Genomic DNA, 26,948 nt, shown 5'->3' on the forward strand with positions numbered 1-26,948 from the left:
TTAGACCCTGAGCAAGTTCATGACCTTGCTCAGGCCACCTTAGGGTAGGGTGGAAAGCCAGGATTGGAATTGTCCTGAGAAAGACCTTCTGGAGGCACTCCCTTTATTATCAGGGACAAGGAGTATTTAAACAGTTACACAGTTAATAGGATTAATCTGTGCAGGAATCTCAAGCAAAGAGAAAGGGAGGGCCTTTCTGGTCAGGTATACGTGCAGTATGTCAGGTCTGCGGACGTGACCTTTGTGATTAGGGGAAATGTGATTTATGAGCAGGGAAAGAATAGGAGGTGGGCTCATTTATGACAGGCCAGGTGTTTGCTCTAACAGGTGCAAACAGGAAGAAGTCTCCCTCTCCCCCAGTAGGGGAGTGGGTGCCTTGGCCTACAGGGTGCCTTCTTTTAGGGGCTTTGTTTGATGGACATAAGAGTATGTCCTCCTAGAGTGGCAATCTCAACAGGGTCCAAACCTGTCTCTGAGGAGCCCGGGCTAAAATACATAAGGAGTATTCTAGAAGTTTCTTCAAAGTATTAATAATAACCATCTCTGGGAAGTTGGATCTGTGCTGAGATAAAAATATTTTTTTTTATTTTTTTTTTTTATTTTTTTTTTATTTTTTTATTTTTTTGTGGTTTTTGGGTCACACCCGGCAGTGCTCAGGGGTTACTCCTGGCTCCATGCTCAGAAATTGCTCCTGGCAGGCACAGGGGACCATATGGGATGCTGGGATTCGAACCGATGACCTCTTGCATGAAAGGCAAACGCTTTACCTCCATGCTATCTCTCCAGCCCCGAGATAAAAATATTTTAACCTAGAGATTCACAAACACAATGCAGCAAACCCCTCTGTACTCCTATGTTGATGGCAGCACAATTCACAATAGCCAGAATCTGGAAACAACCCAAGTGCCCAAGAACAGATAAGTGGATAAAGAAACTATGGTACATTTACACAAAGAAGTGCTATATAGCTGTTAGGGAAAATGAAGCAATTAAATTTGCTTATAAATGGATGTATATGGAGAGTATTATGCTGAGTGAAATGAGAAGGAAAGGGGGAAAGGGATAGACATAGAATGATCACATTTATTTGTGGGTTATAAAAAAAAATGGTAGTATGGCAATAACATCCAAAGACAATAGAGATGAGGGCCAGGAGGACCAGTCCATAATAAGAAGCTTGCCACAAATAAAGGGGGAAGGCAGTTAGGTCAGAGAAGGGAGCACTATGACAATGATGGTTGGAAATGATCACTTTGAACTGGATGCTAAAAGGAGATAAAGTGACATGTAAGCTACTGCTTCAGTAAACCATAGTGTCTAAAAAAAAAAAAGGAGAAAGAAAATGTGTATGAGAGAGACAGAGAAATGTCTGCCATAGAGGTAGGCACTGGGGAGGGAAGGAGAGAATTGATGGTGGGAAATGTGTAGTGGTGAAGGGTGTTTGTACATTGTACGGCTGAAACAATCATAAATAACTTTGTGTAGCTCACAGTGATTCAATTAAATAATTCATAAATTGGGGGCCGGAGAGATAGCATGGAGGTAAGGCATTTGCCTTTCATGCAGGAGGTCATCGGTTCGAATCCCGGTGTCCCATAGGGTCCCCCGAGCCTGCCAGGAGCAATTTCTGAGCCTGGAGCCAGGAATAACCCCTGAGCACTGCCGGGTGTGACCCAAAAACTACATACACACAAAAAAAAAATCATAAATTAAAGCTATTTTACCCTTTCTACTTTTCTGTGTTGTGTATATAGTTTTATGCTAAGGTTCTCTTCGCAAATAAATAATAAGACATTTAAAAAATAATAAAGAAGCCCACATTGGGAAGAACAAATGAATGGTGGAAAGAATTAGGAGGTTGAACCAGGGCCTGTACTGTGTGGACTCTTTTTCCACCTGTAAACTGTCTAAGTGATGTCTTTGATTCTTTCAGGTAGTTGTGAAGACCTGCTTGTATTGGGATCATTTAAGAGTATGTGATTGTGCCCACAGAGCCACATTAGCAAGGATAGAAGATATGGTTGATGTTTATTCTTTAAGAAAAGAGGAAAGGGGTGAATCAAGAGGAAGAGGAATAGCTGTTTGACACAAAGGAAAAGACAGACAAATGTGCTATTGACAAAAGAGCCCATCTGTTGCTTTGTGAAGACCACTTTTACTTACAAAGGAATAGTTATGTCTATTCTGTACACCATTTGTTACCATAGTGCTTTGTATATAATTTATACTTGCAGTTATAAGAACTGGATTGAAATTGGTTGTTTTCCTCTCTTAGTAGTCTTGCCAACAGGTCCTATCTCATTACACAGATCTCACAATAAATTTGAGAACAAAGACTATTATCTTTTAAATTAAACCTATTTTAAATTGAAATTTTTGTGTGTCTATTGACAGTCAGCTGAGTAGTTATTTAATAAAATGAGGTAGATTTGAAAAATATATATTTGGGGAGGTAGGGTGTCTGGAAGCATTGCCTGATGATGGTTTTAGTTTGTTTTTGTTTTGGGGCCACACCCAGCAGTGCTCAGGGATTACTCCTGGCTTTGTGCTCAGAAATAGCTCCTGGCAAGTTCGGGGACCATATGGGATGCTGGGAATTGAACCCAGGTCTGTCCCAGGTTGGCTGCATGCAAGGCAAACGCCTTACAACTGTGCTATCACTCCAGCCTCCTGATAATGGTTTTTGAAAGAATTAAACCTACTGTTTGCTTCACAATAGCTACATTTGTATTTTACCTTTTCTTTACCTTTGTCCTTTTTTTAGTATTTGAATTTTTATGATTTTGATATCTTGACCTTTTTCTATATTTTAAAAGTGATTTCAGTGCATCGCTTACTTATGACATATATCCTTTTAATGCTGTATCAATTCATACAGAAAATTATTTCATAGTATTCTTCAATTTCCCTTCTCTTGACCTTTGTACCTTTATGCTAAAATTGTCATACATTTTGTTGCATTTTTTAAAAACACCTTATATACTGTCATCATTTTTTCTTTAAATGATCAGTTACCTTAGCAATTTAAAAATAAAAACTATATTGACTTTTATATTTAATATCTTCTATGCTCTTTCTTTCTTTGTGTTGATACAAACATTTTAAAAAATTGGGCCATACCCAGAAGTACTTGGAGCTTATTCTTAACTCTGCTCAGAGATCACTTTGGTCCTTTTACCTATAGGATTTTCCTTACACAAGATTTCTAGTGATTAATTCTCTCAACTTGGCATATTCTAAAACATGTTTAAATTTTATTTTCAAGAAATTTGCTGGATATAGAGGTCTAAGCTGGTAATGATTTTTTTGCACTTTAATGAGTTACCCCGCTTTCATAACTAATTCAAGTTTCTAGTGAGAAATCTTTTTTTATCTTTAACTCCAACCATATATATATATATATATATATTTTTTTTTAATATCTATGGTCTCATTGAACTTTCAGCTTTTTTTTCTGAGTAAGGGACATTATTAGGTTTTATCTATAAGGTACATCATAGGTTTTCACTGTTCCTTTGTTTTAGTCTAGAATTTTTCTAAGCTATAAACTAAATCAAAGAATCCCATCCATTTTTTGTTTTTGTTTTTGGGCCACACCCGGGCGGTGCTCAGGGGCTACTCCTGGCTGTCTGCTCAGAAATAGCTCCTGGCAGGCACGGGGGACCATATGGGACACCGGGATTCAAACCAACCACCTTTGGTCCTGGATCGGCTGCTTGCAAGGCAAATGCCGCTGTGCTATCTCTCCGGGCCCTGAATCCCATCCTTTATCACACCCTTTTTCTAACAAGTCACTCTAAATTCTCCTACAATTTTTTTTTAAAGAAACTAATAGAAGTACTCCTAATTATATTCAATTCTGCTACTGTACCCATCAATTATTTTAGTGCCCCGTCTTCTGTAGATGAGTATTCTCCACTTAAAGAAATTCTGAATTAGAATATTTATATTAATTTGTTTCTGTTTTTATTTATCAGAACCACTATTCTATGTTTCCTGTTATTCAATGTTTGAAAAAACATTTCTCTCATTTTTTCTTCAGTTTATTTAAAGCAGAAGAATGAATTTCTTTGTAGAAATAGAAATTCTGAAATAGTCAATCAGAAAAATATCTAATATTAAAAAAATAACTATTATCTCAAGCCTTCTCTTATAAAAATTAGGTTTATACTTTTGAACTATGACTTCATTAAAATTATTTTATATAAAATTATTTGTGATTTGACACTATCCCCATTTTTTTTTTATTACAGAAAACACTCAAACTGGAATTTTAAGCTATTGCATGTCAATGATGGATCAGAAGTTGCAGAATGCAGTTCTGAATAAAAGCCTTCAAAAGAATTTGCTTCGGGTAACAGAGGAAGAAAAATGGATAGACCATCATAAAACTCTGTTTTAGAAAAAACATAATGGATGTGATTAGAAGATATAACTGGAAACATTTACCTGGCTGTTAATTTACTTTAAGAGAACAAAGTGACGCTTTATTTTTCATATATCTGAGATTTATTTTAGTAATTTGTTGTTTACTTAAAATCTTAAAATGTTCACAAGTGAAGAGAAACAGAACAAGAGCTAAAACCTGTGTATTGGTCAAGATGACTTCTGAAGAAATGGCAACATCTGTTCTCATACCTGTGACTCAGAGAAAAGTGGTATCTTCTCAGATTGCAGTAGATGAAAGTAGCGAAAAAGATTCAGACATTAATGTTCCAAAGCCATGCACTATCAGGCAGAGCAGAACAACTTCTCATACCATCTTACAATTAAATAAGCTTAAAGAAGAAACTTCTGGAAGCAACTTACCCCAAATTCTTTCACTGGCAAGAGAGAAAATAATAAGTGATGAGAACAGTAATGAAAACTGCTGGGATCAAAGCATGCCAGACTCTGTGAAAAACTTTAATATTAACTGCAACAATATATTGAAAAACCATCAATGTGGCCTTCCTCAGAGCCAGTTTTATGAAACATGTGATCCTATTGCAGAGGAAGGCCTGTGTTTAAAAACTGGAATTCCTTCTTCCCTGAAAAGAAAGGTGTTCCCTGGAATTCCACTGGAAATTGATGGCCCTCCACTGGACATTAGTCCCATGGGAAATCAGTCGACAATCATAAAATCTGAAAGAACATGCTCTGGTAGTGACAGGGCCATATTTCACTTTCAATATGAAATGGACAGAAGAACATCAGACTCTTTCTGTGCACTTTCAGATAACCTGATTCTGGATGATTGTGGAAACTGTGTACCGATGCCTGGTGTTATGGGGGAACAAAATAATAAACCCATAGCATATACTTGTGATCTGATGGGACTGGCAGATAACTGTGACAATAAGAATGAGCAGCTGCAATGTGACTGTTGTGACACCGCAACTGACAAACATCTGTGCTATGAAGGTTCCTGTGGGAAGGCCCAAATCATATGTTCAAATGATAGTTTTTGCAGGCAGGACTTCCCTGATGTTCTACCTGTCAAAACCTTAATAAGCCATTTTGAGGACTTCTCTGATCATTGTGAAGATGTAGAAGAGGACTTCTTTAAAAGCAAAAAGGAGCGGTCCACTTTGTTAGTGAGGAGATTTTGTAAAAATGACAGAGAAGTTAAGAAATCTGTGTATACAGGCACCAGGGCAATTGTGAGAACTCTACCTTCTGGTCACATTGGGCTGGAAGCTTGGAATTACATCAACCAGAAGAGAAAGGGCATCTCATTGCCTCGTGGTAGAATAAAGGAACTTCTGTCAACAATGGTGATTAGAGAAGATGAGAGCCAAAGACCATCAGAAACCCAGTGGTATCTGGTAAGGCTTAAAGTTTCTTTTGATGATTTCTTTAAAATCGAAATTCCCATTCCAAAATTTATGAAACAATTTTATGTTCTGTCAATTTATTATTCTTGGGGGAGTCTTTGTAGATATTTGCAACTAGTAAATCTAACAGATATTCAAACCGAACTAAGCAAAGTTGAGTTAATTTGCAATGATACAAGTAACACAGTATATATGTTACCAGGAGTAGAGAAGTGAGGATGGTTGCCTGAATGCTAAAGATACGGTTATAATAGAAGAACTTCCTGGTAGTAGGAAAAATCAAAGTATGTAAATCTGGTTTCCTTTTCTTTCAGCCAGACTTTCAGTTTTCAAAATTTTTTGTGGGTCTTCTGGATTGTTTTAACAATTTAATGATGCTTAGTGACCCCAAAGGAAATTTTTATTTATCTATCTAGGGTGTCCTCCCAAGAGATGCCCAGAGGATGGATAGGGGACACTTCTAGCAATACACAACCAATCTGGCCAACAGTTCACTGCCAGGACCAAGGATGCAGTGTTTCTCAGGTTCTGGAGTACCAGTGACCATTTGGACCACCCCAGAAAATTTCAGTAGTCTCCAAGACAATACCAAAAAATGCTGTGGAAGCCTCAGGATGACAGGAAATAAACAATGATCAGGGACATGATTAGATGTATGGACTTTCCAAGCCACTTAGGAAAGGTCTCACCTCTTAGTCCCTAAATTTCCTTATACCTATGGGAATAATGCTGTTCTGAGGCATTAAATTAAATATCGCCAAAAATAATGCTTAGTTCTTGGCGTGAAGTGTCACTTTTCTCACTCTGGCATTTCCTTGATGCTTTTTAGCATTAGCATTAGCATTCTACTTTTTTATGGCTTCTCATGCTATAAAGTTAGAGTTGCTCAAATGTGAATTTAGGTCTCCCAACACATGATGTGGCAATTTGAGTAAACCTTCCTACATGTATAATTTATGCAGTTTTTATCTTTGCCTCACTTATTTTTTTCTTGACTGCCTCCATCGAAACAATCCAATTAATTAATTAATACTTGCACAGTTGTGTAAAGAAAAATGGACTTGAATGGGAGTCATAAATGAGAATTAATGTTTGCTGACTGACAGACTTTATTGGTATCCTCCTTCCCTGCATATAAAATATTAAAACCTGACATCTCTTGTTATGGCCACACTCCCTTCTCCTGTTTTTAATTTATTGGTTCAACAAGAAGGCATATTTTGGCAAGTGGCCAAAGACCTAGGTTAAAGACTGGTTAAGTATGTTTTTCTTTTTAAAATTTTTTTCTTTAAAAAAGAAAGATAACTCCCTGCATTTTGGGGAGTTTAGATACCTGGAATTATTCTGAATATGAAATGCAAATGGTCCCAGCGTCTGTTGGAATTATTTAAAGGATAAAACATGAAAAAAAGTGAGAAAATAAAGTGGAAAGTTCACCATCTCCTGTTGTATCTCTCCATTAGTTTTTCTGCCTGATCCACAACAGGACTTATTATTATATATATATATATAGGGGGCTGTTGTTTTTGGGCCAAACCTGGTGATGCTCAGAGGTTACTCCTGGCAATGCGCTCAGAAATCACTCCTGGCTTGGGGGACCATATGGGACGCTGGGGATCGAACCAAGGTCCGTTCAGGATCAGCCATGTGAAGACAAATGCCCTACTGCTGCGCTATTGCTCCGCCCCCCCAAAATATATTTTATAATATCTATAAAGGGAGCATTATATTTTTTTTTTTGTTTTTTTGGGTCACACCCGGCAATGCTCAGGGGTTACTCCTGGCTCCACGCTCAGAAATCGATCCTGGCAGGCTCGGGGGACAATATGGGATGCCGGGATTCGAACCAATGACTTTCTGCATGAAAGGCAAACACCTTACCGGTCACGAAGTGTTATTTTTTAAAGTATGTCTAGAAAAGTAACAAATTATAAAAGAAGCAAAAATAATGTCTACATTGCTACTTTTGATTGAGTAGTCTAATAAAATTCATCATTCACCTTCACACTTGTTCTCTAGTAGAGAAAATTAAAACAGTAAAGAAAAAGTATCAATGGACAAAAATATCTTGTTGTCCTCTCTCTCCTTAATTCTGTATTTTCTCTTTCTAATTGAACCAAAATGTGCCTAAGGAATCATATGTGAAGGAGCCAACCAATACAAAAAGTCATCTTCTACACCAGGGGTCTTCAAACTTTTTTTTTTTTTTTTTTTTTTGGTTTTTGGGCCACACCCGGTGACGCTCAGGGGTTACTCCTGGCTATGCGCTCAGAAGTTGCTCCTGGCTTGGGGGACCATATGGGACACCGGGGGATCGAACCGCGGTCCGTCCTAGGCTAGCGCAGGCAAGGCAGGCACCTTACCTCTAGCGCCACCGCCCGGCCCTTCTTCAAACTTTTTAAAGTGGGGGCCGGATTACAGTCCCATAGAGAGCTGGAGAGCCGGACTTTATGAGCTACTAATTCCTACTCACACTGCACATATCTTATATAAATAAAATGAAAACCATTTATAAATAAACAGATCATGCACCAGTATTTCAACGGGAACTGTGGGCCTGCTTTTGGCTAAAGAGATGGTCAATGTCCGGTTCCATATTTGTCACGGCCAGCTGTAACAAATGATGCAAGTGGGCATCAGTTAATCTTGATCTGGTTGGAGATTTCAGATGTTTCATTCTTGAAAAAGTCTGTTCACAGGCATAAGTGCTACCAAAGATGGTTACCATTTTGAGTGAATGGTTCCTGATATTTGGATATACACTGAGTGTATATGCTGGCAGGTATCTTGGCAACCAAACAGCGCTCACTGCTGGCGGGCTGGATCTGACTCCTCTGCGGGCCGCATGTGGCCCGCAGGCCGTAGTTTGAAGACCCCTGTTCTTCACTGTAGCTATGATTATTGCATATGGATGATCTATTGTGATCTACTGTCTGATATGACTCTAGTTAGCTACTGAAATAGCAATGTCTGTGGTTTGTGGGGCTTTTTTGTTTGTTTGTTTGTTTGTTTGTCTGGGGAATTATTTTTTGTCAGCAGATGTGCTCTTCCAAGAGCTTTAGAATAATTTGGACCCTAGAATAATAAAAATTTCACAAGATGCTAAGTGAAAGCTTGTACTTACTTATCCTCCAGGTTCCTATTTCATAAAGTGTTATAAAAAGGTTATGACATGAATATAGTGTGATTCTAATTCCTTCCTGACCACGGTGAACTGGATTCAGCACCGTGCAGTTTCAGTGGAAACGTGCTGAGCTGTTGTAAGACCAAATCTGTGATACATGAATCATTTTCCTTTATTCCTTTTATTGGGGAACCTTTGGGTAAGTATACTTTTACATCTCTGTAGTTACATTAGCATTATGGCTATGGTTTGACAAATATAACATGAAAGTGTTTTAAACACTAATTATTCTCATAGTATCCTTGCTGCTATCTCAAAATTAGCATACCCCACTCCCTATCCTGTTTATTCAGAATTAGCAGCTAGAAAAGCCCTTTCCCAGATTAGAATGCAGCCTGGAAAGACTCTGCTCCAGTGATAAAGGATGAAACCTGAAACTATCAGATGGGATCTCATTGAGATAATCCCCTCACTGACCATTTTATGACTAGATTAACTCTTTGACTCAGATAGGATATTTTTGTGAAGAGCTGTTCTTAGAGAATGGTGCTGGATTTACTTACTGGTCTCCAAAAATTCCATGATACAGAAAAAGGATTCTCTATTCTAGCAATTGTCCTAAACATATCCAGAACCTCACATTAAATATGGGTCTGTGGAACTCAGTCATCTAAACTCCTAATCCGAAACTAAAATCAACCCTTGAACCCTAACTCTTATCTTCTCATTTAGTCTATGTTCAAACTCAAGATTTATGATTGTCAGCAGAAAATTGTCTAAGCATTCAACAGAACAAAGATTATAATAATTTTTCAAGGTAAAGATGATCCATGTTTTGAAACCCAGTAGGTCTTCTTGGAGGGAAAGGACAATACTTTTCTATCCTTTTTTGGGAAGGGCACTCCCGGTGATGCTCAGGGGTTACTCCTGGCTATGTGTTCAGAAATTGCTCCTGGCTTGGGGGACCATATGGGACATCAGGGATTGAACCCAGGTCCGTCCTAGGCAGCTGCATGCAAGACAAACGCCTTACCACTGTACTATTGCTCTGACCCCCAAAATGTTGCAGTTTTATTTGAATTTTCCGAATAATGCTTAACATCATTCATATGTTTCTTGCTATCTTTATATACTTAGAGAAATATCTATTCAACTTATTTTTCCATTTTAAAATTGAGTTGTTTAATTATTAACCTACTTACATGTTCTAAATATGTCCATTATTAGAACTATGACTTGCAATATAGATCATGATACTATAAAAATAATGAATATCAAGAAAATAGCAAAGTTGTATTTCAATTTTAATTCACAGTGAAACTTGTTAAGTCTTTTCTTTAGTTATTAATCATATTTTCTACAAACTCCAGTTATTTCATCCAAACTCCAGTCTGTACATTTTTCCTGTTGCTCCCTCTATTTCAACCTAAGTTCTTAAATATATAGGCCATTTTTCTTATTACTCAAATTCTGTATCCCAGAATTTTGGCTAGGAACCAGATTGACATCTGCATACTTATGCATTTCAAAACAATCATCCAGAGTGATGTGATTCAGTGATAGTTGAAGAGGAAGCAAACACTTCACTGTAATATATACCTGTATGCAGATGGAGAGCCAGATGTAGAGAGGAGAAAGGATCTGCTAAGGGAGTAAAATTTAAGGGAGCATTCACTTTAAGTTTCTCACAAATGAAACATCTATGAAACATATAGACTTGTTAGTTTGTACATCTTTAAATTATATTCCCTAGCCAGCTCTCTTCCTACTTTAGGTCAGTCTCCTTGATACTTAGTCCAAGATGATCTGTGGTTTAAAAATATGTAAAAACCATATTCAACTTTATTTATTTTCTTTTGTTATTTTATGTACCTAGTTGCATATACATGTTAATATATGATATTCCATCACTTATCCTAGACATTTTTTCTAGATATTTTTCCTTTTTCTTTGAAATATATATATAGGCCACATCTGGCAATACTTAGGGGTTACTCTGGCTCTGTATTCAGAAATCATTCCTGGCAGGGTCGAGGGACCATATGGGATGCTAGGAATCAAACCCGGGTTCATCCTGGATCAGCTGTGTGCAAGGCAAACACCTATCACTGTGCTATCACTTTACCCTCCACTTTTTAAGTTTTTATTGAGACCATTGTGAATTAGAAGTCTTTCACAGCTGTATTTCAGGCATATAGTGACAGTGAATTAGGGCCATTCCCACTATCAGTATTGGCTTCCCTCTACCATAGTTCCCAGCATGCATTCCAGCATTCCATACCTCCACCCTTATCCCCCAGTCTATTAGTGTAACAGATCCATTTTGTGTTTAGCTTGTTATAGTTTGGGTCTCTTGACGCTATGTTCTTGACTTTGGCTTGGGTATTTAGATCTAACCTTTTTTTTACTCAATGCTCCTGAAACCACTTGGCCCTTGGGTCCCAGTCACATTTTTTTTTTCTCAATTTGTAGGAAGACATAGAAATATAAGGCAGAACAAAATGATTTAAGTTCTAAGGTTCTATGAAAAAGGCAGAAGTCCATATCTAGAAGATGTAAATAAAATTAAAAGAAAGAAAGGGAAAAAATAATGAAGGAGGGGCAGATGTGGCTTTTTTTTTTTTGCATAGGCACAGTAAATGTTGGGGAAATTAGAAAGGAAATCCCTTGGCCTAAGAGATAAAGGGTGTCTCCACTCATAAAGAATACTGTCATAAGACCGGCTACAGGCTTCAGAAATGTTGTTTGTCCAATCCCAAGGTCTTTCTTTATGGTCCCAAGAGAAGTTCTGCTCAGTTGCGGTTGTCAAAGTCAGTCTTCTGTAATTAGAGATCTTGGTTTTTGCACAGATCCTGGGTCAGAGCTTCTTATAATTTCATCTCACTGTTAGGTGGTGAGGTAGGGCAACCTGCCCTTAGAGAAAATTGTTGTTGCCTCATCACCAGGGTGTCATATGAACCACTGTGGAGCAAGTTATTGAAAAAGCAGTTAGTGCCTCCCTAGGGGGCAATTTGATTCCTGAGTTGCAGGAAACTTTAAGGCACTTGTCTTGCACATGACCAATCCTGGTCAACGCCCTCGCCCCCAGTACTACATATTGTTACTTAAGAATAGCCAAGAGTAAACCCTGACCACAGCCCAAAAAAGATTACTAGGATATAGCCATACTCATTTCTTTATTAATTCTTCATAGCTGCTTCTCTTGTGCAAAGATTGAGTAGTTCATGCAGAGCTGCTCTTTCTCTGTTTTTAGTTTCACAGCAACTTCTAAGGCCAATACTTTGACTTCTACATTTCATGCTCATTATATAAGTAATGTGAGCAAAGGTCACAAAAAGTCAGGACTTGATCCTGGAACTGGGTCTCTTCAAAACCCATGCCTGTTACCACTCCTCACAGTTCCTCTGGAAGAATCTGATGTAATTCACCCCTGTTTCTTGGCAGAAGTTCTGTACTCTTATTAAATGTGCAAACGTTGAACTGGATGAATCCTTGAACTGTTTCTTTCTTTAAATGTGAGCTGGGTGTGACCACTGGATGAAACAGAGAGAGACATGGGGAACAATACTAATTCTTAATGTGAGGGATGTGCTGGCTATTGAGATGGCTCAGATTTATTTTTATGAGTCAGTCTGTCAGGGGGAGGAAACCAAGCCTGAAGGTTTGAAATTTTACTGAATTGCTGTAATTTAAAAGTACATTTAAAAAGTTTTATAAGTAAGCTAGAACAAATTCCAAAGCAAACTGCATACATCTGACTCAAAATCTGTAACTTATTCATAATAATACTAAAAACTCTGACGGCAACATGATTTATTATTTTTCCATTTCAATTTAAAGTTTTCTGATATTCAAGGCTTTTGACCAACTGACCTGAGTATGAAAAGCATTACTTGGTAATATATTTTTCACAGTCTCGCCATTAAAATGAATTTTTCGCCTACTTCATAAGGTTATAAGATGGGGGGGGGGAGAATTAGGACAGGTTGTGCATTTAAACACTTTGCAAACATTATAAAATGCCTCTGTGAATCTGACTTCTAAACTCTTCTTTCATGCTTCAAGGGTTTAGGTTGGGAATCCTTGGGGGAGTGGGGGGTGTGGGATCAAAAAAATGACTACAGAGGCAGCAAACCAAAACCAGAATCAGCTTTCTTCCTTTCATAAATGTTGCAAGACAGGAGTGAAACTTGCTTACCAAAACCAGACTCGTGTTTCTCTTTCATATTGCCTGTCTAGTTTTAATAACTTCACGTACAACCCGCAATTAGGCTCACTTTTATCACCAACACTCACTTTGTTTTGTCCCTATGTTTTAATGATGAATTAAATTGTTGGTACATCTTGTTGAATAGCTTAGCTTCAGAAAGATTTAGCACCGAATTCTAACAGTGACACTTTAATAGTGAGTGTGGATGTGTCTTTTGAGAGCCAGTGTGTGGGAGTTTGGCAGCTGGAAAGCCCTGTGGCTTCAGTTTTTCCAGATTATGTGCCCTTCCATCAAATCGTAATTTCTTAGCTTTGAAAAACTTTCTTCTAGCATAAGGAGTTTGAGTTCTAAAAGTGGGGAATTCATAACTAGTTTATTAGTAAATGCAAATTTTTCTCTTTAATGAGACAAAGAAAATCATCTTATGCTCTGGGTTGCCCATCCAATTTTTTTTTTGATAACTTGAACTAAATCTGAATAGTATATTATACATATAATGCTGGTAATGAAGATAATGAAATAGATTTTAAGTAAATATGTTTATTAAAAGGGAGAAGAAAACATGTTCATAAGAGAATGTAGACTTTTTCAAAGAGAGCCCAATGAAGTAAAATTGCATACTACTGAAATAGATTGATTAATTTTTGAAGTACTCTCAAATTTTTTGAGATAGTACTCAGGAGGCCCCGGGATCCCTTCCTGGTGATTTTTAACCAACAGGGCTGGCAGTTTAATACAAGGACCCTAAGATGTGATGGTTCTTGTACTGTACGGTACTGGGAGACTCCAGGATTACATCCAGTGATGCATAGAAGACCATGTAGTTTGAAGATGGTTGAACTACAGTCAGCCATATGTCTGACATATGCTTTAATCCTTGTATTATTTCTCTGGTCCCTGAAATAAATTATTTAAACAAAATTTTGCTTGGCAATAAGGGTTTCCATTTTGAAGGAATTACCTTGCATTATACTCCCCAGATTTCTTTCTTTTTTTTTTTTTGGGCCACACCTGGTGGTGCTCAGGGGTTACCCCTGGCTGTCTGCTCAGAAATAGCTCCTGGCAGGCACAGGGGACCATATGGGACACCGGGATTCGAACCAACCACCTTAGGTCCTGAATCAGCTGCTTGCAAGGCAAACGCTGCTGTGCTATTTCTCCGGGCCCCCCAGATTTCTATTTATGTTACTATTATACAGGATGCCTGAATCCCTGGATCTTGGTATGACATTTTAGAAACAAAACATTTATTAAATCACCATGAGATACAAAGTTAAAAAGTTTTTGATAGTTGATTTTTGGTCATACAATATTCCAGCATTATCCCTTCTCCATGTAGACATAAATTTTTAAAGTATCATAGTAAGGGGCCAGAGAGATGGCATGGAGGTAGGGCATTTGCCTTGCATGCAGAAGGATGGTGATTCAAATCCTGGCATTCCATATGGTTCCCCAAGCCTGCCAGGGGCAATTTATGAGCATAGAGGCAGGAGTAACCCTTGAGCACTGCCAGGTGTGACCCAAAAGTCCAAAAATAAATAAATAAAAAGTATCATAGTGAATACTGGTTTAAATCAATACACACATATGATTATAAGATTATGATTGTTTTTGTTTTGAGGGGACAGGGTTGGGTCACATTGGGTAGTTCAGGGGTTACTCCTGGGTCAGCATTCACAAATCACTCTTAGAGAACTCAGGGGACCATATTATGTGCCTGAGATCAAACCCAGATTGGACTTGTACAAAGCAAACTCCCCACCCACTGTACTATTTCTCAGGCTCCAGGATAATATTTTTTGATGGTCTTATACACTGACTGTAGGAGAGAGAATTTGCCTGGAAATGTCCTGAACAAAGGTAAAAATAGAAATTTTGCGTTCAACACAACACAACATAACAAAGTCTTACTCAATACCTTCTTTCAGTGTCAATGACTAATTCAAAGGCACCTTTGGTTTGGATTCAGCCTTGTGTATCCAAAGCTCAGGCTGACAGAGAGCATGTTGAAATTTAGCTCCATCACTCCCACCCTTCATAGCCAGATATCCACATAAGGGCAGAGCATCCCTGATCATTCATGGCAATTTTAGATAGAACTATGTTGAGAAGAATCAAAGGACTGCTGTATCTCAAAACTTCAGCTGATTTTCTCTTAGATTCATTTATTATACATTTAGCAATGTAATCATTTGAGTTCTAGTGGTCTGACATTTAAACAAATTTGTTTTACCAATCCAACATGACTGATTTCTAGTTCAATATAAAATAAGTAGTTAATAACTTCATGAATTAAAGAATTTTTGAAAGTGGGGTGGGGAAATATCTGCCAAACAGGCAAGTAGAGAAGAAAGCCTGGATGATGGCAGTAGGGAAACTGGGACATTGATGGTGGGAAAAGTGCACTGGTGAAAAGTATTGTACAGTGTATGATAAACTCAATCATGAACACTTTTGTAATTGTGGAAAAATGTATTATGAACAACCTTGTAAATCCTGGTGTTTAAATAAAGTAATAAGACATTTTATAAAATAAAGAAGTTTGGGGGCCGGAGAGATAGCATGGAGGTAAAGGCATTTGCCTTGCATGCAGAGGGTTGGTGGTTCAAATCCCAGCATCCCATATGGCCCCCTGAGCCTGCCAGGAGCCGATTTCTGAGCATAGAGCCAGATTGAATAACCCCTGAGCACTGCCAGGTGTGACCCAAAAATAAAAAAAAAAAGTTTTGAACTGGAAGGTCTATTTTCATATCCTAATAAGCTCCTTATTTTGTGGATAAATTAGCCAAGGCATTGGGCAAGTCAAGTTATTTGTCATGACTCCCATAGCTGATGTTGGAAAACAACTCGAATTAGGATCTCTATAGACTCTCTGTCTCTTCATAAATAAAATAAAATTAAAATAGGTGAAGGAATCAGATACATAGTGGGTGCTTTGATAATGGCAACTGATTCTGAACCCTAAAATTTAGGTTCTGACAGATCATTTCACCTAGAAGATGTCCACCTGGAATAAGACAAGCAGACATGTCTATGATATTTTTCATGTCTTCCATCCCTTTCCTAGATTATACATAACCTTGCTTGGTGTGTATCAAGTTATTTCTTTGTTCTCTGGACCATTTCAATTTTCACAGCCATCCCATCTTTGGTTATTAAAGAAGCTGGGTCATTTTGTTGAAAAAATATTGTCAGTTACTTAACTACTCACAAGTGCTCTTTTAATTTGAATGTAAACTTCTGTAAGTTAATTTATCCTCTTAGTTTAGTTTTTTAAAATTCTCTTGGCAGATACCTCTTCTGGTTAATTATTATAAGACCTTAAAAGTGTACAGAGCAACTATGGGATCCTCCCTGTTTCTCAGGGTTATGTTTACCTCGTTCTTTTTTCTCTTAGTTATAGGAAGCAGAGCCAAGTGAACCAGTAGAAGGTGGCAGACCTGGCCCAGGAAGATTTTTATAGCTGGGCTCCAAGGAATTGAGCGAGAAATTCCAGGCTCATAAAATGCCAGCACCAGATGGTCAGGTCCAGCCCTTCATTTTACTGAAAAGGAAACTGAGGCTAAAGAAAGGTAGTGAGTGGCCTTGCTCAGATTTGCTCAGGCGTGAGTTTCATAGCCTGGGACTGGATTGTTGTCAAGCCCACTTTTCTTTCTTGTGCCAGATGCCACTATTAGTGACAAAGGTGTGGCATTGAACTGATTATATTATCACAGTAAGTTATTGACAGTTAAGATATCAAGATGATTAACTTTATGAGCTAAGGAGTTAGACTATTTAGATTCAAATTCTGACCCTTTTCTGATTGGCCCTGTAACCTAATGAAAATTATTTTACCACACTGTACCTTTTTATTCTCATCTTCAAAGAGAGGATAATAAAATGAACTTCTACTTTGTAATCATTATTAGGTTAACTGTTACATTTGTTAAGAAAATGTGTGATAGTATCTAGAACAGTACCTGGCACTAGTGTTATTATTTCTCTAATTCAGAAGCCTCAACTTTCAGCCAAAATTACTCCCCCATAAATATGTATTTTTCTTTAGATTTTCTTAAAGAATACTTATAAATTGTAATTTATGATTTCTAACATGCTCTAAGAGTTACAGGAGGATGCGTAGTCTGATAAGACTTCCTGAAGGAGATAAAATACCAACTGTATCTTGCCAGGAGTCAGTTTTTCACCACTGTTAATGAGAGGAAAGTGTCCTATTATAATAAAATGTACTGCCTCTATCATTTGCAGGAATGCATACGACTTCTTTAATATATAATGTTAATGTCAATTTGATCATTTCACCTTAGATATTTTTACCCTTCAAATTACTTCACGTAAACTTTTATTTTGTTTTCTTGTTTTACGGCCCACAACCAGAGATGCTTAGGAGTTACTCTTATATCCACACTCAGGAATTACTCCTGATATGCTCTGGGGGATGATATGGAAAGCCAGCGGAGCAAAACGAGGTAGGCCATGTGCAAAGTAAATGCCCTACCTGCTGTACTATCTCTTTATGATACTTCACATAATTTTTTAAATTTAATATAATTTATTTAAAAAAGCATGTATTATATAGTTGACATAGTTGATCATACGTTATGCATTTGTTTTCAGGTAAGTGAGAGCAAAATTATTTAAAAAAAAAAAGAAAAAAAAGGAAAGAAAAAAAAGAGTACAACAACAAGCAAATTTGTGAAAATTATAGTATTTCTTTTTTTTTGGGGGGGGGGCCCACACCCGGCGTTGCTCAGGGGTTACTCCTGGCTGTCTGCTTAGAAATAGCTCCTGGCAGGCATGGGGGACCATATGGGGCACCGGGGATTCTAACCAACCACCTTTGGTCTTGGATCGGCTGCTTGCAAGGCAAACACCGCTGTGCTATCTCTCCGGGCCCGAAAATTATAGTATTTCTAATGAGATCATTAAGTTATTAAGGATTTAATAAGCTCTTGTTTGCTAGTTGACCATTCTGTTACTTTGTTTCTGAATATTAGGTGACTTCAGAGACACATTGGCATCTTAATCAGTGTTTTCCTGCAGAGATGACAGTAGAAAACAAAAATGTAGTTGTTGTGAAGCTACATTTGCCACTAAACAGCCCAGAATTTTCAAGCACTATTGCTGATGCTGAAGCTTTTGTGGACTTAGTTTCAGTTGCCAGGGCTTCCAGAAGTACAAGAAAGTGGGAAGAGGATCCCTGCACTCACTCCAAAAAAAAAAAAATGTGTTATTGATTTCAGCCCAAATGGCCATATACCTGAAATTTTAATCAGATTGGTGTCTACAAAGAGCCATAGAGAAGTGATGAAAAAGGGCCATTGGCAAAGTGAGGATTGGAATGATAGTGCAGCAGATATACTTCACATAAAATTTTAAGTAATTAACTTTTTCTCGATAAGAGGAGGAATTTTATTTTGTTTCAAACACCTATTGTAAAATTGCTTTCTATTCTTTGCAAAGGATTATTCATAAGACACTGTTGGAAAAGAAAGAACACGTTCATTTAGTTATAATTTTCTTTCTTTTTTTTTTGTTTTTTTGTTTTGTTTTGTTTTGTTTTTTGGGCCACACCTGGCGGTGCTCAGGGGCCACTCCTGGCTGTCTTCTCAGAAATAGCTCCTGGCAGGCACGGGGGACCATATGGGACATCAGGATTTGAACCAACCACCTTAGGTCCTGGACCGGCTGCTTGCAAGGCAAACACCGCTATGCTATCTCTCTGGGCCCATAGTTATAATTTTCTATAATTAAATAAGTACCCATAATTTTACTCGCTTAAAATAGAAATGGTGCCTTAAAAAAAGTCATATAGCCACATAGCCCCCTTTTTTGGCTATACCAGCTCTTGGCCTTCCCTCACCTCAACATCACATAAATTTGTTTCTATCTTTACCACATTTCCTTTTGTATTCAGTGTTGTTGCATTTATATTTACTAAATGTTAACTTACTACATGTATATTTAACATACTAAATGTTAATGAATTGTGTAATTTTTAAGTGGCTGATTAATTTTATGTTATGTGAGGTTTTTGTTTGTTTGTTTTGAGGTCACAGCTAGTGCTGTTCAGTGTTTACTCCTGGCTCTGGGACTCAGGGGACCAAATGGAAGGTCAGGAATTGAACCTGGCTTGTCCATGCGCAAATCAGGTGCCTTATCTCTGTGGCTCCTATGTGAAATCTTTAAAAATTTTTTTAAACAAATCACTTTTTACAAAGATATTTAGGATTGAGTTTTAGGTAGTGTTTCAACACAATCTCTTCACCAGTGTCCACTACCCTCCACCAATATCCAATTTTCCTTACCATCAGGCCTCCAGCCTGCTTCTGTGACAGACCACTATGTATAGTCTTTTGAAAATTTTTTGCATACAATATATTTCACTCTGTAGTTCTTTTATTTATATGGCTTTGTAGTATTCCTTTATGTGACTATATCATACTTTAATCTTACATTGTTGATTTTTAGTTGGTTTTTAGATTATTTTTATATTTTTACTAGTTACAACATCCTTCATTTCTTTTGTTTGTTTGTTTTTGGGCCACACCCAATGGCACTCAAGGTTTACTCCTGGCTATGTGCTCAGAAATCACTCCTGGCAGGCTTAGGGGACCATATGAGATGCCAAGGATCATTAAACCATGTTCAAGGCAAATGCCCTACTTGTTGTGCTATCGCTCCAGCCCCTATACCATACTTCTTGATCATTTTTGTATATGCTGCTTTTGTAGATTAAGGAACTGGTATCTGGCCATGTTCTACAGACAGATTTAGAAGGGCTAGAAGACACTTAGAGAAGAAGGACTTGAACTGTGTATTTGAGTTATCTAAAGTGGAACAATTTTCTGATTTTGGTGGAAATTATCAAGTAATGGTTGAAAGTTTTCATTCCCTAGCAATCTTTGATTTACCCATTTTGTTTCATTTTTTCTTGATGAATATGTCCAGGCATTCTCCTGGGTTATGCTTAGTATTTAATTCTCAACACCCTTAAGCTTTCTTTGAATTTTACTCAATTGGCTCTCCAGTATCTAATAGTTGATATTTTTATATTCTTATTTTTTGCCAATCAGGAAGGCTTAAAATATTTCTCTGAAATTAACTTTTTGTTTTACTGATCATTGATGATGATAATCAACTCTTCGTATTGTCATTGGTCATATGCTTTGTTTTCATTTTCTGTAAAATGTCTCAATTTCTGCCCTCATTTCTATTGTTTCTTTTTTTTTTTTTTTTTTTTTTTTTTTTGGTTTTTGGGCCACACCCGGTAGTGCTCAGGGGCTACTCCTGGCTGTCTGCTCAGAAATAGCTCCTGGCAAGCACGGGGGACCATATGGGACACCGGGATTCGAACCAACCACCTTTGGTCCTGGATCGGCTGCTTGCAAGGCAAACGCCGCTGTGCTATCTCTCCGGGCCCCTATTGTGTTTCTTTTTACTGAACTTATGTATACTTGATAGTATCCTTCTAAGTATGCGCATATTAGTAATATTTTCTTTTACCTTTAAACATATCTTTATTGTGATGTTTCTTAAAAAGAGAAAAATCTTTGAAGATAAAGAGAAAAATCATATTTGTTATTGTCAATTTTATTGAACTTTAATTTTTTACATTCATTTTCTAACAGTTAAATTCTTGATTTTGTATATGATATGAGGAAAGATCCCATTATAATCTATTCCCATATTGTATGTATTTTAAAACTAATTAATTCTATTACTTGTAACATAAAACAAACTTCTTGGGGCCGGCGAGGTGGCGCTAGAGGTAAGGTGTCTGCCTTGCAAGCACTAGCCAAGGAAGGACCACGATCCCTGGCATCCCATATGGTACCCTCAAGCCAGGGGCAATTTCTGAGCGCTTAGCCAGGAGCAACCCCTGAGCATCAAATGGGTGTGGCCCGAAAAAAACAAACCAAAAAATGTTAAAAAAAAAACCCAACTTCTATTAATCCGTAGATGATCTGTGAACAACAATTTAGTTCACTGATTTATTTATGTCCATCACCATATCAATAATATTAGAAATGTCATAGTTTTTATAAGTATCTTTACTATCTTAGTTATTTATTCTTTAATGTTTTGTTTTTGTTATTAAATATAATATACCTCCAGAGAAGTATGCGAACTTAAAAATATATACAGCTCAGTGTATTTCACAAAATGAGCCTAATAACATAACCAAAGCCATTCTCATCAAATAGAAACTAGCAACCCATAAACCTTCCTTATATTTCTTCCCTACTTTTTCTTGATCTTTCTGATCATAACCAATTTTTTAATCTAACACCATAGATTCATTTCACCTATTTTTAAACTTTCTATATATAAATTCCATAGGTATTTTTGTCTTGTTACCCTACACTTTATCTGTGATATCCACCCATATTATTGTTTATTGTTATAATTTATATATTATTCTTGCTGTTTCAGTTCAGGGAGATTCATCCTATTCTTTCCACTCTGTTAACAGTTCATTTGACTGTTCACAATTTGAAGCTATTGTTGATACTGCTGACAGCCTCTAGTGCTGTTTTCTTTTTCAGTCATGCCCTCATTCACAATACTACTTAACTTCTTTATAAAATTCCAATCATTTTATAATCTTGGTAGCCCATGAGTTCAATCCTTAGTACACTACTGGAAAGATTTTATTTTTGGCAAAAAAAAAAAAATGGTCACAAATAAACATTATCTAGAAATCTGAAAAGTTTTACTTTGTAAAAATAAAAATTATTCTTAAACATGTAATACTAAGTTCACCTGTCATAAGCAAGGAAAACAGGGAGTGGACATCTAAGACTTTATGTATAAGATAATTGTTGACAACAAACCTTCATTTACTTCTTCAAGATAAAATGTAGATAAGACTCTTACCATAATGTGATGGAGAAAATGATCAAGGTTATTAATTACATCTTCTTGTCTTAGCCAACTGATTATGGGATGGGATACTAGGAAAAAATGAAAGCAGAGTATTAAGATTTAGTTTTTATTCATGCTACTAGATGGTAGGCAGTGGGAACTTGTTGAAAAAATTTCAACATTTTTTAATACTTTTTTTATTTTGTTTTGTTTTTGAGGGGCCCTTTGGTAGCCATTTCCCCCTCTTTTCTCCCTCAAAATACTAACTCAGTATGAAGTTATTAAATCTTGAGAAAAGTACATGTGATTCTCTCTTCTTTCCTCACACTTAGAAGGTGAAAGACATTGAGGAAGGAAGGGAAGAGAACAGTAAAGGAGCTTAGCAAGAGATAAATCTGCTCATTTATATTGCCTGGCTCAAAAATTTGCTGCAGAATATTTGTGTATTGATAATTTCTTTTACAGATGTGTTTGGAGAAAGTTGAATTTATGCTGGTAAAAAATACATTTAGATTCTGCACTGCAATTTAAACATATTTTGTTTCTTTAAGCACAAAAGCAGAGAACTTTTATTTTCTCAGTTCTTTCTATTTTTTTAAGTTAAAGAAAAAGAGAACAAAGAAAATATAAAATGTCTTTTGTACTTGGACTGAAATTCAATTAATATTCTGGGAATATGGATAGTGAGCATCATGTCTCATTTCTAGCTAACCAGTATTTTTGCCTTGAGATATAAAGAACAGCGATGTTAGGAAACTAAAAACTTATAGTTCTAAACTGTGATTCCTATTATTCCCTCAAGGTTTCTTTTTTATTTTATTATTCTTCAACTCCATGACTAAACGTTTATTTGGTGCTTGCAAATTGAAAAGGTCTGGGCAACACAGAACCATTTGCCATTCCTGATTAATTGCCATGGATATACTTTTAAATCCTCCCAGTCAACCTGAAGTATATGATCCCAAGGAGTGCTTTCTGAAGGAGAAATGTCTGGAAGGATCCCCATTTCTCTGAGTTTTCATAACAGTGGAATGTGTTATATGGGCAAGTTAGCAAGTTGTTAAGAGTTGGGCGCTGGGAAGAATCCTGGCTCCATTGTTAATGTGAAAGGAAACCTTTGGCAGTTAACACGATCACTCTTAAGCCTCCATTTTTCTCATTTGTAAAATGAGAATAATGAAAGAAACACCTAAGAGAGTCATACAAATTGGGTATATTAAAAAGCACTAAGCATAAAAGATAAATATTGGGCCGGAGAGATAGCATGGAGGCAAGGTGTTTGCTTTCATGCAGAAGGACGGTGGTTCGAATCCCGGTGTCCCATATGGTCCCCCGTGCCTGCCAGGAGCTATTTCTGAGCAGATAGCCAGGAATAACCCCTGAGCACCGCCGGGTGTGACCCAAAAAAACCCAAAACAAACAAACAAACAAAAAAGATAAATATTATTTCGACGAATTTTGCCACTGTGATTATGGTCTCTGTTACTCCCGATAGTAACACATTGTAAAGTTCTGAGATAAAAAAAATATGTGTTCTATATATGAATGTACAATTATTGAAAATTTTACCAGGATCTTTACATGTGTGGTGTTTTTGCCCTGCTTAATGGTAATTGTTTAGTCTGTTGCCCCTCCTGCAAAGTCCTACTCCTCATAGCATAGCACTCATTAGTTTTTGTTTTGGACAATCAACTCTCAAAATAACTGGCATTTAAAAGGTCTTTGAGAAGGTTTTATTGAATTAATTGCATTGGAAAGGTAAAGGTGGAATAAGGACTCTAGCTTTTAAAATATTCTTATAGTTATTGAATGAAAGTTTGGGATAGGGTTTTGGGATATCCCATTTCAACCACGAACTGAAGCTGCCAAGGTTCTAGTCACCAGAGACAGAACCAGCCAGCCAGTCTTTAAATGAAATTGAAAATTAGAAAAGATTTGAAAACCAGAAGTTAGTCCATTTTACAGGGTGGCCAGATTTTTTTTTAATATTTACTTTTAATTATAGTAAGTATATAATCTGAAGTTGAGATTTGCAAATTTCCAGAACCCAGGGTTGGAAAAATAGGCAGTAATAGTGTCAGTACAAATACTAACATCAAAGGCAGGAGGGGGAAATGCAAGTCTGAGTGTCTTGGGACAAAATTAAGAAAGTCTTGCAACATGAGGGTGGGCGTAATCAACATCATGAGCCTCAGCTGTCCATGAAGTTGGCCGTGCTGATTTTTCCAGCTGAGTATGAAATCAAACCCAAGTGAACTGCAAAATGCAACTTCTTCATACAGTTCTCGAAATGAGATTGTGACAGATGATCCTTAATAAGCTCTTGGAGCTAGAAAGAGTCAGGGGAGGAAGAGATCAATGTTAGCACTAGCTCCACCATGGTTTTCTCTCTCTCTATCCCATCTTATCTTCATGAGGCTTTCAGTTTCCTTCTTTGCTTTGCTGTTATTTCAGTTTAGAATGTAATTCATTTACATTTTAGCCATAAGTGTTTGATAGTGGTGAAGAAACACTTCCTATGGGCATATTTCCCTTTAGGAAGGCTATTTGTCCCATGATGTACTCTTTTTATTAAAGTGTATCATTGTACCATGTAAACTATTTCTTTTTAAGTTTTTAGGCCACCCAATAGTGCTCAAAACCTATTTCTGGCTCTGACTTCTGGAATCATTACTAGAGGTGTGGGGATACCATACAGTGCTGAGCATCAAACTGGAGTCAGTCAGGTGCAAGGCACATACCTTCTTCCCATTTATACTAATACTCCTTCACCTGGACTATTTAAAATAAAACTATGCAGTGAGCATTGCCCCAAGGGAGTGCAGGAGAGACAAGGCAAAGTGAGGCAGAAGGACCCTGGGGATTAGGCCATGTGGTAACAGCAGCACAGCTTCGAGATGAATAGTGGTGGCAGTGAAGTTGGCTAGTTGCACCAGTTAAAGGTGTCCTTCTGCCCAGCCCTTGCCCCCATTCCTGGGAGACTCTAGCAGGGCCTCAGGTTTGGCCTGTGTCTTGTACTAAGATTTTTTTTCACCCAGAGAAAACTATGGCCATGAGATAGATAAAACTGGCAGCAGTGGCAGCAGCAGCAGCAGTAGTGTAAAGCTTTTGTAGTCCAAAGAGCCATTTTACATTAAGGCTAGTATGCTCAGATAAAAGCCTAGCTATTAGAAACACATAACCAGCAATTGGCAGTGGTGATGGTGGTGGGCAGCTTTTGGAATCAAAAGGGTCATTTTGAACTCAGGTTAGTACACCCAGAGAAAAGTGAGGCTGGTTCAATTCATTCTGCTGCCACACATTTCTTCTAGTCAAGGAGCCCCATCACAACACATAAAATGCACCACAACACTGCAAAGGTCACAAAAAGAAAGTAATGTAGAAGAGCACCATCACACTTACTGAATGAAGATAATTCCAAATAGTATCAGTCAAACAGAAATAACAGAACTGAGACGATTGGTAGGCAAAATGAAAAATTTACTAAAAGGCCTCACCACCAGAGTTACAACTACTGAGGGCAAAATGAGTGAGCTAGAAAGATGAGTTGCAATAACACCTTCATACAAAAGAAATTGGAAAAGAGCCTTAAAGTAAAAGAACAGAAGATGGGGGGGAAAAACTCAAAATAAGTGAATAAATGGCAATAGAAATTTGGGATAAATTTAACAGGAACAACAAAAGAATTGCAGGGATACCAGAGAGTCAGGAAGAAAACATCTATGACAAAAAAACCAGTCAAAGACATAATTACTGAGAAGTTCCAGAGCTGAAGAGTCCTTGCACTCACATCCTAGACACCCAAAGAATACTGGCTAAAAGAGACCAAAATAAAAGCACTCCAAGGCACATTTTAGTCATAATGTTGAAAACTACAGATAGAAAATTAATACTAAAAGCAGAAGATCAAAAAGTGAAATTACCTACAAAAGGAACATCATTAACTTTTACAGCAGATTTATCACAAGCAACCCTTCCGGCCTGAAGGGCGTTGTGGGATATAGTGAAAAAAAAAACTCAACAAAAAGTAATGCCTTACAAAGCATACCTCATTCAGCTAAACTCTGATACAGGTTTGAAGGAAATATCCACAATTTCAGCATAAATAACAGATGAAGAAATTCACAAATCCAAAACTAATCTTAAAAGAGGAATTGAAGGGTTGGCTATAAGGCAAGATGGACCCCACAAATCCACCAAACTTCTACAAAAATATGACACAAAATCTCATGATAATAATCTCCCTCAATGTCAATCTAAATGTACCAATTGAGAGAGAGTGGCAAATAGGTGATTAAATTGAAGCTAGCATTCTGTCTGCAGAAAAACACATTTGAGTATTCAGAACTAATAGATTCAGTCAAAGGCTGGTGTCTGCCTTGCTGGTGCTAGCCTAGGACGGACCGCAGTTTGATTCCCAGGCATCCCATATGGTCCCCCAAGCTAGGAGCAATTTCTGAGTGCATAGCCAGGAGTAACTCCTGAGCGTCACTGGATGTGGCCCCAAAAACAAACAAACAAACAAACAAACAAAAGAAGTGAATTACAAACAGAAATGGAGAAATAACTTTAACACCTGGAAAAGAAAACTGGAAATTCAAGAATCTATGGGTCATGGAGGAATTCAAAGAGGAAATCAAAAGTTTCTTGGAAACAAATGAAAATGAAGACACAAAACAAGAATTCATTAGAAAGTAAGAAAGATTCTAGGGCCGAAGAGATAGCATGGAGGTAGGGCATTTGCCTTGCATGCAGAAGGTTGGTGGTTCAAATCCTGGCATACCATATGGTCCCTTGAGCCTGCCAGGAGTGATTTCTGAGCATAGAGCCAGGAGTAACCCTGAGCGGTGTTGGGTGTGACCCCAAAACAAAAACAAACAAACAAAAAAAAGATTCTAAATAAAAAAATTATGACAGTTTAAGAAATTGG

General features: G+C 37.3%; 1 protein-coding gene across 1 annotated transcript in view; it reads left to right on the top strand.

The window, feature by feature from the left end:
- Positions 1 to 26,948, top strand: part of PLCE1 (phospholipase C epsilon 1) — a 353,407-nt gene that overhangs the window by 25,627 nt on the left and 300,832 nt on the right. Inside the window, exon 2 of the mRNA XM_049790786.1 lies at positions 4,254 to 5,807. Within this exon, the coding sequence (XP_049646743.1) occupies positions 4,602 to 5,807 (1,206 nt within the window). The 5' untranslated portion in view covers positions 4,254 to 4,601. The remainder of the gene's footprint in view (positions 1 to 4,253; positions 5,808 to 26,948) is intronic.

Source organism: Suncus etruscus, chromosome 17, assembly GCF_024139225.1.
Source record: "Suncus etruscus isolate mSunEtr1 chromosome 17, mSunEtr1.pri.cur, whole genome shotgun sequence".
NCBI lineage: Eukaryota > Metazoa > Chordata > Mammalia > Eulipotyphla > Soricidae > Suncus > Suncus etruscus.